This window comes from Branchiostoma belcheri, unplaced genomic scaffold, assembly GCF_001625305.1.
Source record: "Branchiostoma belcheri isolate BF01 breed outbred unplaced genomic scaffold, Haploidv18h27 scaffold8, whole genome shotgun sequence".
NCBI classification, from domain to species: domain Eukaryota; kingdom Metazoa; phylum Chordata; class Leptocardii; order Amphioxiformes; family Branchiostomatidae; genus Branchiostoma; species Branchiostoma belcheri.
The window spans coordinates 1,530,307-1,545,680 of NW_017804464.1; the positions used below are offsets into that span (position 1 = coordinate 1,530,307).

A 15,374-nucleotide genomic window follows, 5' to 3' on the forward strand; every position below is an offset into this window, starting at 1 on the left:
TCCCCCCCGCGGGGGAGCTGGAACAGCAGGGGTCCGTCACCGTGCACAACTGTTCACAGATGGACTGGCTACACGACGGCTTACACACCATGGAAATAGGGCAGAACGGTTTGCAGGACTTGGGGCTGGCGTTTGCGCTCGACGCGGACGAGGAAGATGCGGTGGCGATGGCCGACTCGTTGGGAAAGCTGTTACATTCAGTCTTCACGCTCCCTGTGGAGCTGCTGCAGGTGCTGTTGAGGTCGACGACCCCTGGGCCTTCTCTCAGTGGAATGGCTGGGACAGCGGTGCTCTTGGTGGAGTGGATGTAAGGACAGTGCTCCACAAAAAGTTTCCTCAACTCCTGGTGAATCTTTTCCAACACTGCTTCAATCTGGAGAAAATAGTCAAGAATTCTGATTAATTCATGGTCACAACTACCACACAGTCACTAACACTAGGGAATGAACTGCCTTGAGTCTTTTCATGCCCCTGTTCAGTAGATTTCCCTTGGAACACTGGACCTATTTTAGTACAGTATCAATGTATGGTTGTGCATCTGTATGAAAAAAAAGGATCTATGTACAGGGTCATTGTGCTTCATTATGATCTTGCACTTAATCAATGGGTGTCTGAAAAACAGGTCACAGTCTAGACCCTTGAGATTTGTCTACATATAATACACGTTTTATGACTGACATTGTGCCTGACAGCTCCTGACAAGAGCCTTACCTGTTTGTCTTTCTCTTTCTGGGCTGCGATGTAGGCATTGACATCCCAGCCTGCTGAAGAAAAAAAACAGTTGTTAGGACAGAGCTGTACACCTGCTACATAAACATATATCAGGAACTGAGTTAGAAGCAAAAATATAGCATTGCCAGGAACTGTTTCAGAAGAGAAATGTATGGTATGCATATTAATTTTTGTGAAAAAGAAAACTGCCATACAAAATCTTCAATGAGATGGCAGTGAGTGAACCCCTTTAATACCTTGAGAACTTCAAGAGCACTACTTCCCCACTTTATGAAGTTTATCTGTTATGATCATAACACCATGCATAACAAATAACCTGTGTATTTCTGAAAGCTCGAGTTCACAGGGTTCAAAATACCCACTCTAGATCTTGCAGTGTAAGTCATGGTTTCTGTGTGAGACTTATTGGAGATGCCTGGGTACCCAGTGCAAAGTTATGGCTTCTCACATAAACTGTGTCCTGCCTCATGATCAGCAAGCTTGTGAGCACTACCTTTACAGATTGTCTGGCTTATGGCTTGCCTTCTATAAGTTCTAAGTCAGTATTGACAGCAATCTGAGATATTGATGGACAACCTACATGTAGCTTTCAGCTTAGGTTGCCTAAAGGGCAACGTGAGAGAAAAAAAGAGTATCTTGAACACTGGTTCTTGCTTCAGCACCTTCCCATGCTATGTTATTTTTATTGAGAGAAGACAATTGGATTGCTAACCCATCTGCCCAGGTCTGGACACGTTGCCATGGCCGTACCCGGTCCCTGGTTTCCAGTACTGCTTCTCCTTCTTCCCAGAGGTAGCCTGATGTACACACAAAGATCAGGAGAGTTGATATATATAGAATATAAGCGGTGTATACCGTATCACCTGAGGTTCTATCCTGACCTGTGGGAGGGCTGGGAAAGAGGGTGATGTGGAATACACTGTGTTGTATTTTATTTATGTCATGCCCACCTGAGAAAACATACATTTCAGTGCGAAATGTGCCAAAATTTGGTGTTGCTAAATGAAAATTGTAACAACATCAATTCCAATGTCCGAATCCGGTGTTTGGATTTTCAAAAGCGGCACGTTCAGGGCATGCAAAACATGTTCAAAATATTCTAGTATGGAACTTGTGGAAGCCCATGTGATAACCGTTAGAACCCTGTGTGATACCCCTAGTTATCACATGTGACAGAACACTTGTATTGAATGTTACTGCAGCTCAGATACGACATAAAATAATTATCAGCGGTATACGATAGTTTTAAACTGGCTAGTGGAGTCAATATCAGAACAGCAAACAAGTAAAACTATTTCTGTACTTATACTTTTCCAAGACATAGCAATGTACGTCTTACAAAATAAACTGGACAGCATCAATGATCATGCTCAAACAGTAATGCAAAATGCCACATTTTTGTCAAAGATCTTTGCATGACCTCAACATAACAACAATAACTTCACGGCACACCAACAACTTATAATATACCTACCGGGACTCCAAAGCCCTGGAAGCATGAAAGGAAGGATAAGTAATAAGGATTAAATAAAATACTCCTTTATCATGTTTTTCTCGACAATATGTTAGAAATTCATGCTATATTAAAGAGATTAGTCAATGCTATCATTTTTGTACTAAATTTATGTTTGTCTTTGGAAAGCCTGGGGTCTACTAAAACTACAAAATTTGTTTTATACCAGAGTGGGAGATATCACTCTGATAATAAGGTTGGGTTTCTACCAGTGTTTTTTGTTACTAGTAGTTTGTTGGTTGATTTTCAGGTTGGCTGGTTCCTTACTTTGTAAATAGAATGGCTCCATAAGTTGTGGATTTTTATCATTTTTTGTGGACTAATACATTAAACTACTGTGATTTTGTAAAAGATTTGTATCACATGAATGTGGGATAGGTACATGTATCACATGAATGTGAGATAGGTACATGTGTAGAACTTTTAACTTGGCAATGTACAATGTATGCCACTTTTTTATGCTTACCTCCATCTTCTAAGAGTTTTCTAATTCTACATGTAGTTGTAATGCAGAATATTGGAGGCAAACATATGTACCAATATCACTTTTTCAAAACTAGAAATAATCATGCTAACTAAAGATTGAAATTAAGGGGAAGAAGACACCACAAGATAATCATTATGAACTAGTTTGTCATACCAGTAGTGACTTCAGTTTCTTCAGTTAAGCAGGGAGGAAAAAACAGGAAAAAATGTTCAATGTCAAAGGGCCATTCTTTCTTGTAATAACCAAGTTATGATGCAGCCACTAGAATGAAAGCTCATCTGTGTTGGTAGAATCCATACTTGTAAAATATAAGCTCAGTATTTCTACTGAGTTGGAACAAAGCTTAAATTCTACAACTATGATGCAGCCATGTTCAGTAACCCAACAATTCAGTGACAAGATCTCTGCGTCATTCATCAAAACAATTCATCAAGACTTTTGTTATTGGCATCAACAGTTACTGTAGCAGACCATGTACATGAACATATATTACCACAAAAAATTCAAACCAGGTCACATTACAGACATTGGCATTAACACTACAGTTATACAGTCTGTAACGATGACAGTTGTCTCAACACACACATGATCATGAAATACAAGTATATGTTGACCAGACCAAGGGCAGAGTGCCATGTACTTACTGATGACTGCCTGATGGCTTTAGATGCTGGCTTGGTGATCTCTATGGCATACCTGGTGTTAGCACGTGGGTTGACTTCACTCACCTGTGGGACACAGGCAGGTGTCAAACTGATTCTCAGGTATGAGAAAACTTGTTCACAGGAATGAGAACATTTCCTCACAGGAATGAGAACATTTCCTCACAGGAGTGAGAACATTTCCTCACAGGTGTGAGAACATTTCCTCACAGATGCGAGAACATTTCCTCACAGGACATTTCCTCACAGATGCGAGAACATTTCCTCACAGGACAACATTTCCTCACAGATGCGAGAACATTTCCTCACAGGGTTGAGAACATTTCCTCACAAGAATGAGAACATTTCCTCACAGAAATGAGAACATTTCCTTACAAGAATGAGAACTTTTCCTCACAGGTGTAAGAACATTTCCTCACAGATGCGAAAACATTTCCTCACAGGAGTGAGAACATTTCCTCACAGATGCGAAAACATTTCCTCACAGGAGTGAGAACATTTCCTCACAGATGCGAAAACATTTCCTCACAGGAGAACATTTCCTCACAGGAATGAGAACATTTCCTCACAGGAGTGAGAACATTTCCTCACAGATGCGAGAACATTTCCTCACAGGAGAACATTTCCTCACAGATGCGAGAACATTTCCTCACAGGAGTGAAAACATTTCCTCACAGGAATGAGAACATTTCCTCACAGGAATGAAAACATTTCCTCACAGGAGTGAGAACATTTCCTCACAGATGCGAGAACATTTCCTCACAGGTGTGAGAACATTTCCTCACAGGTGTGAGAACATTTCCTCAAAGGAGTGAGAACAATTCCTCACAGATGCGAGAACATTTCCTCAAAGGGGAACATTTCCTCACAGGTGTGAGAACATTTCCTCACAGGAATGAGAACATTTCCTCACAGGTGTGAGAACATTTCCTCACAGATGGTTGGCTGGTGTTTGGTGGAGGTTGGCTACTGAATGTTTCAAAATTTTTAAAACAGGTGTGGATGGGAGGTTTGGCCATAGTTTCTGGTTGGTTGGTGTTTTAGAGTAGATCAGCAGTGTTTGGGAGTGAAATTTCACTCAAATTTAATTCTATTGTGTAAAAGATAGGCGTGGCCTAAATCTGATCAGACTGCTTGCGAACGCCAGCCAACCTTGGTTGGTTGGTTGGTGGTTGGTAGGTTTTGAATGTGAGACTGGGCCTTAAGTGTTACTGGCTTTTAGGATCTATGAGGACTTTTACACTTTTATCTGTAGTAAATTTGGGTTAATTAAGCGCCAGTCTAGCAACGAACACTTAGGATAATTGCTCCTTACGATAATTGCACGAGCCTTCAAGTAATGTGTGAAGTACTCAGTACAGGGTGCATGTACTTTTAGTCTTCTTCCTGTTTCAGTCTAATGATATTGACAGCTTGTTTGAAAGCACCCAGCGTCTTGTCAAAGAAATCACAAGAGCATCAGTAAAAATTGATTGTACATGTTCTATCTAATTCAGAAGTATTGTAGTGAGCTAAGCAAAGAATGAAATGAACTGGATTAAAGCTAACAGTACAGCTTGTTTCCTAGAAGAGGGCATTAACCCAGTTTCCTTATTTGGTGTGTATAGATGGGTACTTACCAGAGCCAGTCTGAGTAGGTGGTGCTCAATGTCGACATACGAGCCGTTGGGGTACCTCACCGAGTCATTCCTGGGGCTATCCACATCAATCCTACAGGCATTAAGGAGGCAGGCTATCATTAACAGGCCTAAACTGGGCATTCAACCTTATTGCATAACCCATTATCATCCTTTTACTTACAGATAAAGCAGCAGTACATGAGCTATTTATTCTGTAGGGACCTAAACATTTGGCTCTTCAACAGTCAGAGGGTAGAGAGTAACGTCAATTCTTACTTGTAACTACAGATTGAAGACCTGCTCACAGTTGCATAAGGTCAGAGTCCTAACATTCGGCCTTCAACTGACATTAAAATGATTGGCAACTGATGCATTAAGTTCCCTGAAATGGTCCCTTTTACAGACTCTGCACTCTGTGCTAACCCCATAAGCTAGAGAAAAGTGTTAGGCAAGTGGCTTGAACTTCAGGGTGCCAAAGGTTAGACAAGTTACTGTAACAGTGATTGTGAGCTGAGCAAAGTACAGTTTCATATCATCCCTCCTAACATGTGTCATGGAGGCTTAATGGCAGACATAAGATCAGAGGCAAGTGTTATTTTCTAGACCAAAATCAACCAAATTTTATTTTCAAGATTACCCCTAGATTCCCTTTTTTTGAGGGCTCCATTATTGAATCTTAAGTACGTCTTTCAATGAGATAGCTGCCATGCCAGAGATCAACGTCACTTTTTGATCAAACTAAATGGAAAGTTGCTAAGGTTATGAATTGATAAACAATCCAGAAACACATTGCAAAAATAATTTTCAAGATAAACCCAAGGCAGTTCCTGCTTTGAAGTTTGTTCACCTGGCTGTAACTGATCTGGAGGGTACTGACTTGGAGTTGGTTACCAGAATATTGATGCCGCATAATGTAACTTCTACCTTGTCCAAACTCAATATAATTGTCAACATAATTACTTTTTGGGATTAATAGAAATAGTATCTACAGAACCAGATCAATTGTTTCTGCTCTGGAGACTGCCTTTAGACAGATTCTGTAGTCTACTTGGTTAAATCAGTTATACATGTACAACACAACAAAGAACAGAGACAGATACCTGGCCCATCTCTGCAACATGTCCTTCATTTCCAACAGTACAGTCTTCATGTCTTTGGCAGGATCCCTGCAGAACAAAATATTTTTTACTGGTGGGTACATCAAATAAATATGATAAAAGTTACAGTTCTTTATTGAGCAGCCAAAAGGATGAAAGAAGTTGCTTGCTAACAGCCATTACTGCCTCAAGAGTGTTGTCAGGCAAATCCTTTTAGCTATGTAACTGATTTTATCTAGTATATACATCATCTATGTGTTAGTATTTTTTGTAGTTACACAGTTCTTTAGAGGTGATCAAGTTTTGCTTCACAATATGATATGAATTTTGAAACTGCTTCATGATTTAGAAAGAAATAGCAGCTTAAAGATGAAATAGCAGCTAAAAATGGGTACATCAATTGGATATGAGAACAGTTACAGTTCTTTGTTGAACAGCCAAAGGGATTTGCTTACTGATAACTATTACATGTATCTCCCAGAGAGGAAGGTAGTAGAAGGCAGTGTTTTGTCGGGTAAATCCTTTTAGTTATATAACTGATTTTATCTAATATATCATCTACGCTTCAGTATCTTCTGTAGTTACACAGCTCTACAGAGGTGATCAAGTTTTCTTTCACAATATGACATGAATTTTGAAACAACTTCAAGATTTACAAAGAAGAGATAACGGCTTGAAAATAGGTTTTCCATGAATGATGACAATGCTTAAAGCATATAAAAATGATGCATTTAGGTCAAACTTGTGTTGAGTGACTCACCAGTAAGAGAGTTTCAACATTTCCATATTGGTGACTCTCTGCATCATGGCATCCTGGAGGGAGGGGGGCATGTTTTACATAACTCAGTTTACTTAACATGGCCTTAAACATAATGACGCTTTTGACATTTGTATAAATGCTGGAATATGTAGGTCAGGTAGCTCACAAAGCTTTATAAAAACTCTAGAAATACATGGATGTAGGTTACATATATTTAATTATGCTTTGGGGCGAATATACAACAATATTTTATAGCTTGTTATCAGATGTATAATGTGAATATTGGTGGTTGTTACTGACCTGTAGTCTTGGTCTGATGACTTTCACGAGTGGTGGGTAGAATGGATACAGGTCGATGGCAAAGTCCTGTGCACATATTTCAGTTTAAAAATTAGAAGATTAGAAGTACAGTCAAACTTGTCCGAGGCGACCACCCAGGGGACCAAGGAAAAGTGGTCTTCTTTGACAAGTGGTCTTTTTATACAAAAAGCATGACGACAAGACAAGACAGAGAGCAAGAAAAATGCACCAAATTTCCACCCATTTTACAATAGACTACCAAATTGATGCAAAGTGACCCTGCCGGCGCCATTTTACATAGCAAGAAGCCTATCATGCTGTCAACATCACTGGAAAACTTGCTGAATCCATGAAGAATTCTTGACGGTTATTACAAAAAAATGTTTAAAATGCTTAAACTCATGTGTGGTTCTCATAGGCATAGAAATAAAGACAGAAAAAAACAGTCCAGTGCCAGTTACTAAGTGTACAGTTATAATTTCAAAGGACTTACCAACTGAAGCTGAATGTAGCTGTAGCCAAACCTGTCCTGAATCACAGCGAGGTCTCGTGATATTGTACTGGAAACAGCAGAATGATAAAGCATCAGCCTCACACATGTATACATGTATCATGAGCACATCTAGGTTGTATCATCATTATACATGTCAGACACGTTTGATGGCTGGATCACATGTTAGGGAATGAAAATTTATGCATCTTTTTTAATACTCAAGTAGCAGCCTGATAGAAGAGGAAGATTTTTTGGCACATTTTCTACTTCCTTCAGTATATATAACATTATATACTTTGGAATGCATGATGTACATGTGTAGGGTTCCCTGCAATGATTATATTGTAGGTCATAGATTTGAGAAGAAACAAGGACAACAGTTATCATGGAAGTTCATCTGTGTTGGTAGTAATCATAGTAAAACGTTGAACTTTATTACACACAATTACACAGGGATCAAATTTTTTCAGCGACCACTGTCGCCTTCATCAGGATAATTAATGACCCGAAAATTTGAACAACAGTTCAAGAATCAAACTAATTGCATCCAAAAAGGCATATATCTTCCTACAATATAACATGATATCTTTGCAAATAAAAAAAAACTTAGTACATGTATCATGACTGGACCTTCAACTGCACACAATAACAGAAACCTTGACATTCAAGGGCACCAGACTTAGCAGCATTTCTGGAGAGACTCCAGGGGTTGCCTAAGTGATTAATGGAATGAAATTGCTCTGCGTTACCCAGTGCAAAAAACTGATCATTTAACATAGCCGCTTCTTTTGTTGTGTGACGCATGACAAAATACATCATGTTAAGAATAAGCTGCTAATTCACATCCCTTTCTGTGATGAAAGATAATCATGTCAATGAAAGGCTGATTTTTCACAAATTATTTTCCAGCCTGATTCACTTGAATGTCAGGCTTAGCAAAGGTCACAGACAGAGCAGCACAGATAATATGGGGAAGCTGAAAAAGATATTTTTTGTGCTTAAAACAGCTTTCAAATGTCAATTTTACACATCATCATTTTTCCATTAACACTCATCTTGGTGAAATTTTCTCCTAATTATCAATTCCCTGCTTGTCTCTGGCGGTATCTGTCAAGGGAACAAATACTGAGATATGGTCTGATTAAATTGTCAAGGCATACGCCTTTGGTATTCAATATTCCTACTGATTCACCAGCAGTTATGCCTTCGAGCAGAATCACAATTAAGATGAGCATTTCAAATGAGCACTAAAAAAAACATTGAAAGCAAGCTGTCACGAGTGTCATATTACCAAAGCTTACATAAGATGACCATTGACCAAGTTAGTGAGATTGCATAACACGACCATTGACCAAGTTGGTGAGAATGTCGAAGAAAATTTCATTTCATACAAGATTAATGAATCAAATTGTCACAGATAATGCACATTCCTTTATTACTTTTGATGACGCACTTCATGCAATATGAACTGGGATGGTCCTCCCATTACGTGACGAGTTTTCAAAGACACAACACGTTAGGCCGTGTTGATTTGATTATATGGATGACATCCACGCGCACATGAATTTTTGTCTGATTAAAAAAAAAAGTTTTCAACCATACCGTTAATTGTACAAAGTAGCTGCGAAATGATCAAATATATGCCGTAGATTGAAAAAAAAATATTGGAAAACGATACTTATATCGCAGAGTAGCAAAATCCATTCCAAAAGATAAGAAAATGGAATGAAAATAAAGAACCTTATTATTCACCATAAAAATAAAATATTAACTGTGTGTTTAGTCAACGACATTTGTTTAACCTTCATGACCACCTACATTCCATAATGAAGGCAACTTTTTTTTGCCAAGCTTTTTTTATTCGAACCCTCACATCAGTTTTGGGGTTCCCAGAGAATGTCATCCATATAATCAAATCAACATGGCCTTGTAGATACAGTAAGCCCTACCTGTTCTCGGCAAAGTTGTACAGTTTGACGCACCACTGGTAAATGTTGTCGTCTATGGGCTCAGCAGAGAAACCAAGCTCCTGGATATAAAGTAGAGCAAATTTACATTCTACCACATTGACACACTGTGATAAGTAGTACAGTTGACAACTTTACCTTTGCCACTATTGTCAGAACGACAGATTCTACTTCATCAAAAGGAGCCATGTTCTAATCTGTAATTTTTTTTAACTGATAAGCAGAATGATAAGGATAAGACACACAGTAATATTTCTCGCTATAGGGTGAGAAATATAACTGTCAGGATAATTAATAAGACTCTTGCATCCATATAACATAATGCAGTTAGGCTTTTGACACTTGCTTGTGGGGAGGGCACACATTTTAGCCTTCAATGATTTCAGAATGCGACTGAAAGGGATGGGAGAGGGCAAAAATAATTCTTAATTTCCTTGATTTCCAGTCTAACTTTCTCTGGATCCTTAGATTATGTGGTTCTATGAGACATTCTTTGAACACGTATGGAACTCTACTGATAAGGGTGGGAGGGCAAACATGTCATTTACCTTCTCTGCTTCCAGGATTTTGACCAGGTCATTAGCGAGGATGCCAAATGCTGCATTGCTGGTGAAAATCTGCTTAGCTTGCTCCTTGTCCTGGCCAGAAGCTGATGGGGAAGGGAAACATATCATCAAACTTAGGAACCAGCTTTGATTTGCACAAAATAATATAAAGACCTTCCCATGCCATGATATAAGAGATATTGATAGCATATGGTTGTATTTGCTCCGTACAATCCCTGCTACCCTTGGTTAAACTCAAAAAATAATCTTCTTGCTACGTAATCTTTTTTTATGTTACCGGTATATCTGAAAGGCTGTAACATTCAATACAGGTGTTCTGGCCCGTGTGATAACTAGCCATATCTCACACGGTTCTAACAGTTATCGCACAGGCTTCCAAACAATAAGAAACAGTTGTTTGAATGTGTTTCACCTGTGCCAAGCTTTTCTTTTTAAACCTAAGAATTGAATAATGGATTTGGTCATTGGAATTGATGACTTTGGCTGTATAAGATAGACCTTTATTCTTCGTTATTTTTCTGTACTTGGACAACATCAGTCCACGGCTATCACTAGCAATTTGTGAACCAAACATAACCTATGGGAAGTTTGGAGGTCACAGCTTTCAGCTTCTGTACAACAGTTAATGAGCACCAGTACTTCAGCACCAAGGACAGCCCCAATTACGGTAGTCTAAGAATAGATACTTGTGAAGTCTTAAGCTCACGCTATCACTAGGGAGAAGCACTTTACATAAAACGAAGCCAAGGTTCAACAACCACATTCAAAATTCACTGTCATTGTATAGGTTTGATCAGTAACTATTAAATATAGTAACCACTGATTTTTTTGTGCTGCAAAATGACTTTTCAGTTTACATGTATCTTTTACATTTGACAACAACTATTGAGTTTGTTGAAAATCCATGTTTTGTTCAATGATGATAGCTGTTAGAAAGTCATCATTTTGGGCCTCAAATATTGGCATAAATACTGTAATATACAAAATGACAACTACCCGACTTCAGTGGGGATGTAAGATGATATCTTTTGTCCTACATTATGATAGCCTATTTTTAACACATCCGCTTGGATGAAAAGCATCCCTGCAGGGGTCTGGAAATGTCGCAAAAGATCAAGAATGAATGCCTGCAGCAAACTGAAGCAAATTACAAGGCATTTCAATACAGGCTGATAGATGATGAAAATGAAAACCTTGATTTCTTTTGAACTTGTAAAAGCGCTTGTGATGTACTTAAACATTATTAAAAATAGCACCTCCAAAAGGATTTTGCCTAAGATAGAGCTTTTTATAGACCTAAAAGAAGATAGTATATAGTGCTAAATCAAAAAACAAAATTTGCGACTTACATGGCTTTGTAGCAAATTGTACTGCTATAAATAAATGCTGATGTTATAAACTTATATCTCATTGTTAGGCCACACCAATTTAATTTCTTGGTTAACGGATTTTTCTAGAAAAATAATGGAGCGGGCGGGCGAAAAAAATAAAAACAGGCCTAGGCATCCTATTATGGCCCAAAATGGTACGATAGGAGCCATAAAGTCAACACACCAGGCTGTTTCAAAATTTAAACAATGAATTTTGGACTTTTAATGATACCATTGCATTGAAAGATGGAATAACTGTAACAATTAGGATGAAAAGGACTGTTTTCAACTGATCAGGGCAAAATATGAGCATGTTGCAGTTGATTCTGGATTTTTATTTTTAATTGCAAATCAGAAAAAAATGAAGCGGCGAATCCGTTAACCAAGAAATTAAATTGGTGTGGCCTTATTGGCCTGAGGGTACAACCATTTGATACATACTTTTTTAATAGGCACGTGGCAGGGACTGATTTGATTACTGCGACTGTAAATTCAAATTTGAGGGGCTTCATTTTGTGACAGGTGGAAAAAAATAGATTTGCAGCATTTTAAAGACATCCAATGCAATTTCAGGGCAGCTAAATGAGATTTTCAAAGCCAATTTTCTGGCCATCCTTTTAATGTAGTATGTTGATTCAATTCTATGCCACAGGATACTGATATCTGCAAGGCAAAACTTCCATGTCGCTGACAGAATATGGTAGCTTTTTTCTATTGTAGGCTGGTTCCAGATATTTATGGGCAGTACCAAAAAATGTAGCTTGTTTTTTGGCTATTTCAAATGCTTGAAGTATGAAATGATGCAGAAAATGTGCTAAGAAATGGATACAGCAAAGTCCTCCTTTACCGATACCAGGCCTTCTTTAGGGCTTTATCAGTGGCAGTTCTCACCTTGTATTGCACCCAGTTCTGTAGTGGTTGGACCTGTGGCCTTGGCTCTCTTCAGCTGTTCTCTGATCTCAGCTTCCCTCTGAGTCCAACGTTTCTGTAGCAGTTTAGGTTCAGAAAGTAACCACTTAGACAATAAGAAGTTATATTGTATCAAGATGCTACTAGTATCTTTTTACGTGTATAAACTGTATCTAGATTTCTCAAAAGATAGAACAGGGTCTGAAAAGTTTGTCACTAATTAATAACAGCTTTTAAATCACAAAATGCTGAGTACATGTACACAGAGTGAGTGCTAAATCTAATGAATCCATTAAACAGATCCTTACACATCCAAAGAGAGATAAAATGTACTGGTGAATTTTGTGGCCTGTTAGAATAAAGGATAAGTGATGGTGATGATTATATTAACTTGGCAATATTAATCTTCCACAGAATTAAGTTATCTACCCTGACAACTGAGTAACATCCGATAATAGAGTTTGTATTATAATGAGTTTTACCTTTTTCCTGGCAATAGCCAGTTCCCACTCTGTTGTAAATGTAGAATCGTCATCTGACAGCATGGTCTCCTAAACAGGCAAACACAATCAAGACTCAAGTCCCAATTTTCTTAAACAAAATGAACTAGTTTGAATTAAGACATATTCTGTATAAAAATGGACCGGTGGAAAGCTAAATAACTAACTATTTGAGGATGTACTTACACTGAACTGATACAAAATATCATGTCAAAGACTATTGTTTATAACATTTATGGATCCCTATATTTTGTTTTGTTTTGTTTAGTTGTTGTCAAGACATTTTTGGCGACAGCTTTATCTGAATTTTCCCTCTGGTACAGTCAGAATTGAAGAAGATTGTCTGACTTGGTCACAATTTCTAAACCCCAGATAAGCCACTTAGCAAATAGCACAGAACACCAGCAAGGTCACAGGCTTTTAAAGGGAACACCTCTGGGTATTCAACAGGAGGGATGAAGCTCATTTTAACAGCCAGGAGAGAGGCTGAACACATGGAAGTAGTCTGTTTGGCAACAATGCTTTTATTGGTGTGGTGTCACAGGGGTGTTGGTGTGATGGAATTGGTTGCTGGTGAAAAGTTATCAGCTCAAGTCAATTGGGATCAGACACTTGGCAATCTCATTTATTATGGCAGGCAGTGGAAGGAGGGAGTCCACCATTAGTCCACCATTACAAGCTTAGACTCAGATGAAAGGCTCTTCCACTGCATCCCAAATATGTGCATGGAAGGTTTCTACAGGTTTCCATTGCCTGAAGAAGTAGTCACCAGCTAACAGGTTGGATCAGAAACAGTTCAGAATAGAGTTGGTAACGTCAGCACTGGCGCAGATAGCACATTAGGTGCTTTCAGTTCATGACACCTTGTAAAGAACTGAAATAATGACATCAGTTTTTCTTTCTCCTCTGTACTGAAAGCTCCATTCAGTTGTAGCACACAGAACTCTATTCTTGCATTGCTGTACAGTGCGTATACAGGTTCAATGTACGAGGTAAATTCACTGGTTCTTTTTTATTGAATAGTTGAACGCAGTATAAGGTTAGAATGTCAATTGCCAGTTGGATGAAGGCCATACAAGAATTCAAACCTTTGCCCTGAATAGGATACTTCATCTCAAAATACACATTCTTTTTCATATGTGACACCAATGACATTGAAATGTAACAGTGTAACATTTAATTGGATTAACTGGTGGCAGAAAACAAGAACTGGAAGGATGTTTTACAACATTCAACGATTCCCCAGAAGAGTATACGTTTTCTCAAAATGTTTTTGTTCACTGAATTTTGGTTATATTTTTGTGTTATTAGTGTCATATGGTATATAAGATTGCAACAATGCAATACTGACATGTACATAATTTTCTGCTGTTATGAATTATTATTTCCAAGTCTAAAAGAAAGAAAGATGTCACACACTTATAAGATAACAGCAATGATAAGTAGGAGGTGAGATAAGATAAGATAAGACAGCCTACCTCGTGACTCTCCTCCTGCTCTTCTTCTATCTCTTCATCTTCGTCCTACCCATACATAATGAACAAAGCAGTAAAAGTCACCTAGAGCATGTGTGTCAGGATCTATACTTCATGAATAAAAACTTGGACAAGAACATACAGCTTCTAAATTCCAACCATCTTCAAAGAATTATATCTGATGACAATAAACAATGCAATCTGGACCTTTTGTGTGTTATAACTGTTATATAATACACTTTAGCACAGCTTCAAATTCCCTCCTTAGATCTGAATATTTTTGTTCACAAATTATTTCTAGGCATCTCATAGTCATAGTTACTTGTTTGTCATGAATCTTTAGCTGCAATACTACAGAATCAACAATAATAGCATGCATCTGCAGGTATACATGTATTTCTCTTTGGTTATTTTCCCACAGTGTGAACTAGCTGGCATTTTTGCTGACCTCTGACATATCCATCTCCACATCTGATGATGACAGCTCATTTCTATCTGAGTGGTGAAGGGAAGATGCCCTGAAATACAACAGAATATTTTACAATCTTAACAGGAAAGGCAACATTTGCAGAGCAAAAGTTTTAATGCATAATGTTTACCTTCGCATATGGTCTGCTCTATTAATTCTTACTCAAACACATTCATATATATGGTCAGACAGGAGTCTAAATCCCTCCTGCTATTAAGTTGTAACATGATGTAACCCAACACTAGTTACCATGGCGACAGACGTCTGGTTCAGGTCATTGACTTTAATGGTTTGGAGAAGAAAAAGAGGAAACAGAGCAAAAACAATATTTTCCTTTGGTAAACATAAACAAACGTTGAAGATGTCACCATACCTTCGCCATTTGTTTTTGTGTGTTTGTTTTTCTTTTCTTTTGAAGTGTTTTATGCAACGTATTGTTGCAAATTGCTTAGGCC

General features: G+C 38.2%; 1 protein-coding gene across 1 annotated transcript in view; it reads right to left on the minus strand.

The window, feature by feature from the left end:
- LOC109486253 overlaps positions 1 to 15,374 on the minus strand; it is a 35,761-nt gene that overhangs the window by 10,348 nt on the left and 10,039 nt on the right. Inside the window, 16 exon segments of the mRNA XM_019789998.1 lie at positions 2 to 373; positions 712 to 761; positions 1,445 to 1,529; positions 2,207 to 2,221; positions 3,377 to 3,460; positions 5,014 to 5,104; positions 6,114 to 6,179; positions 6,871 to 6,923; positions 7,171 to 7,236; positions 7,664 to 7,730; positions 9,613 to 9,692; positions 10,179 to 10,279; positions 12,458 to 12,551; positions 12,958 to 13,026; positions 14,454 to 14,498; positions 14,899 to 14,968. Of these exon segments, the coding sequence (XP_019645557.1) occupies positions 2 to 373; positions 712 to 761; positions 1,445 to 1,529; positions 2,207 to 2,221; positions 3,377 to 3,460; positions 5,014 to 5,104; positions 6,114 to 6,179; positions 6,871 to 6,923; positions 7,171 to 7,236; positions 7,664 to 7,730; positions 9,613 to 9,692; positions 10,179 to 10,279; positions 12,458 to 12,551; positions 12,958 to 13,026; positions 14,454 to 14,498; positions 14,899 to 14,968 (1,408 nt within the window).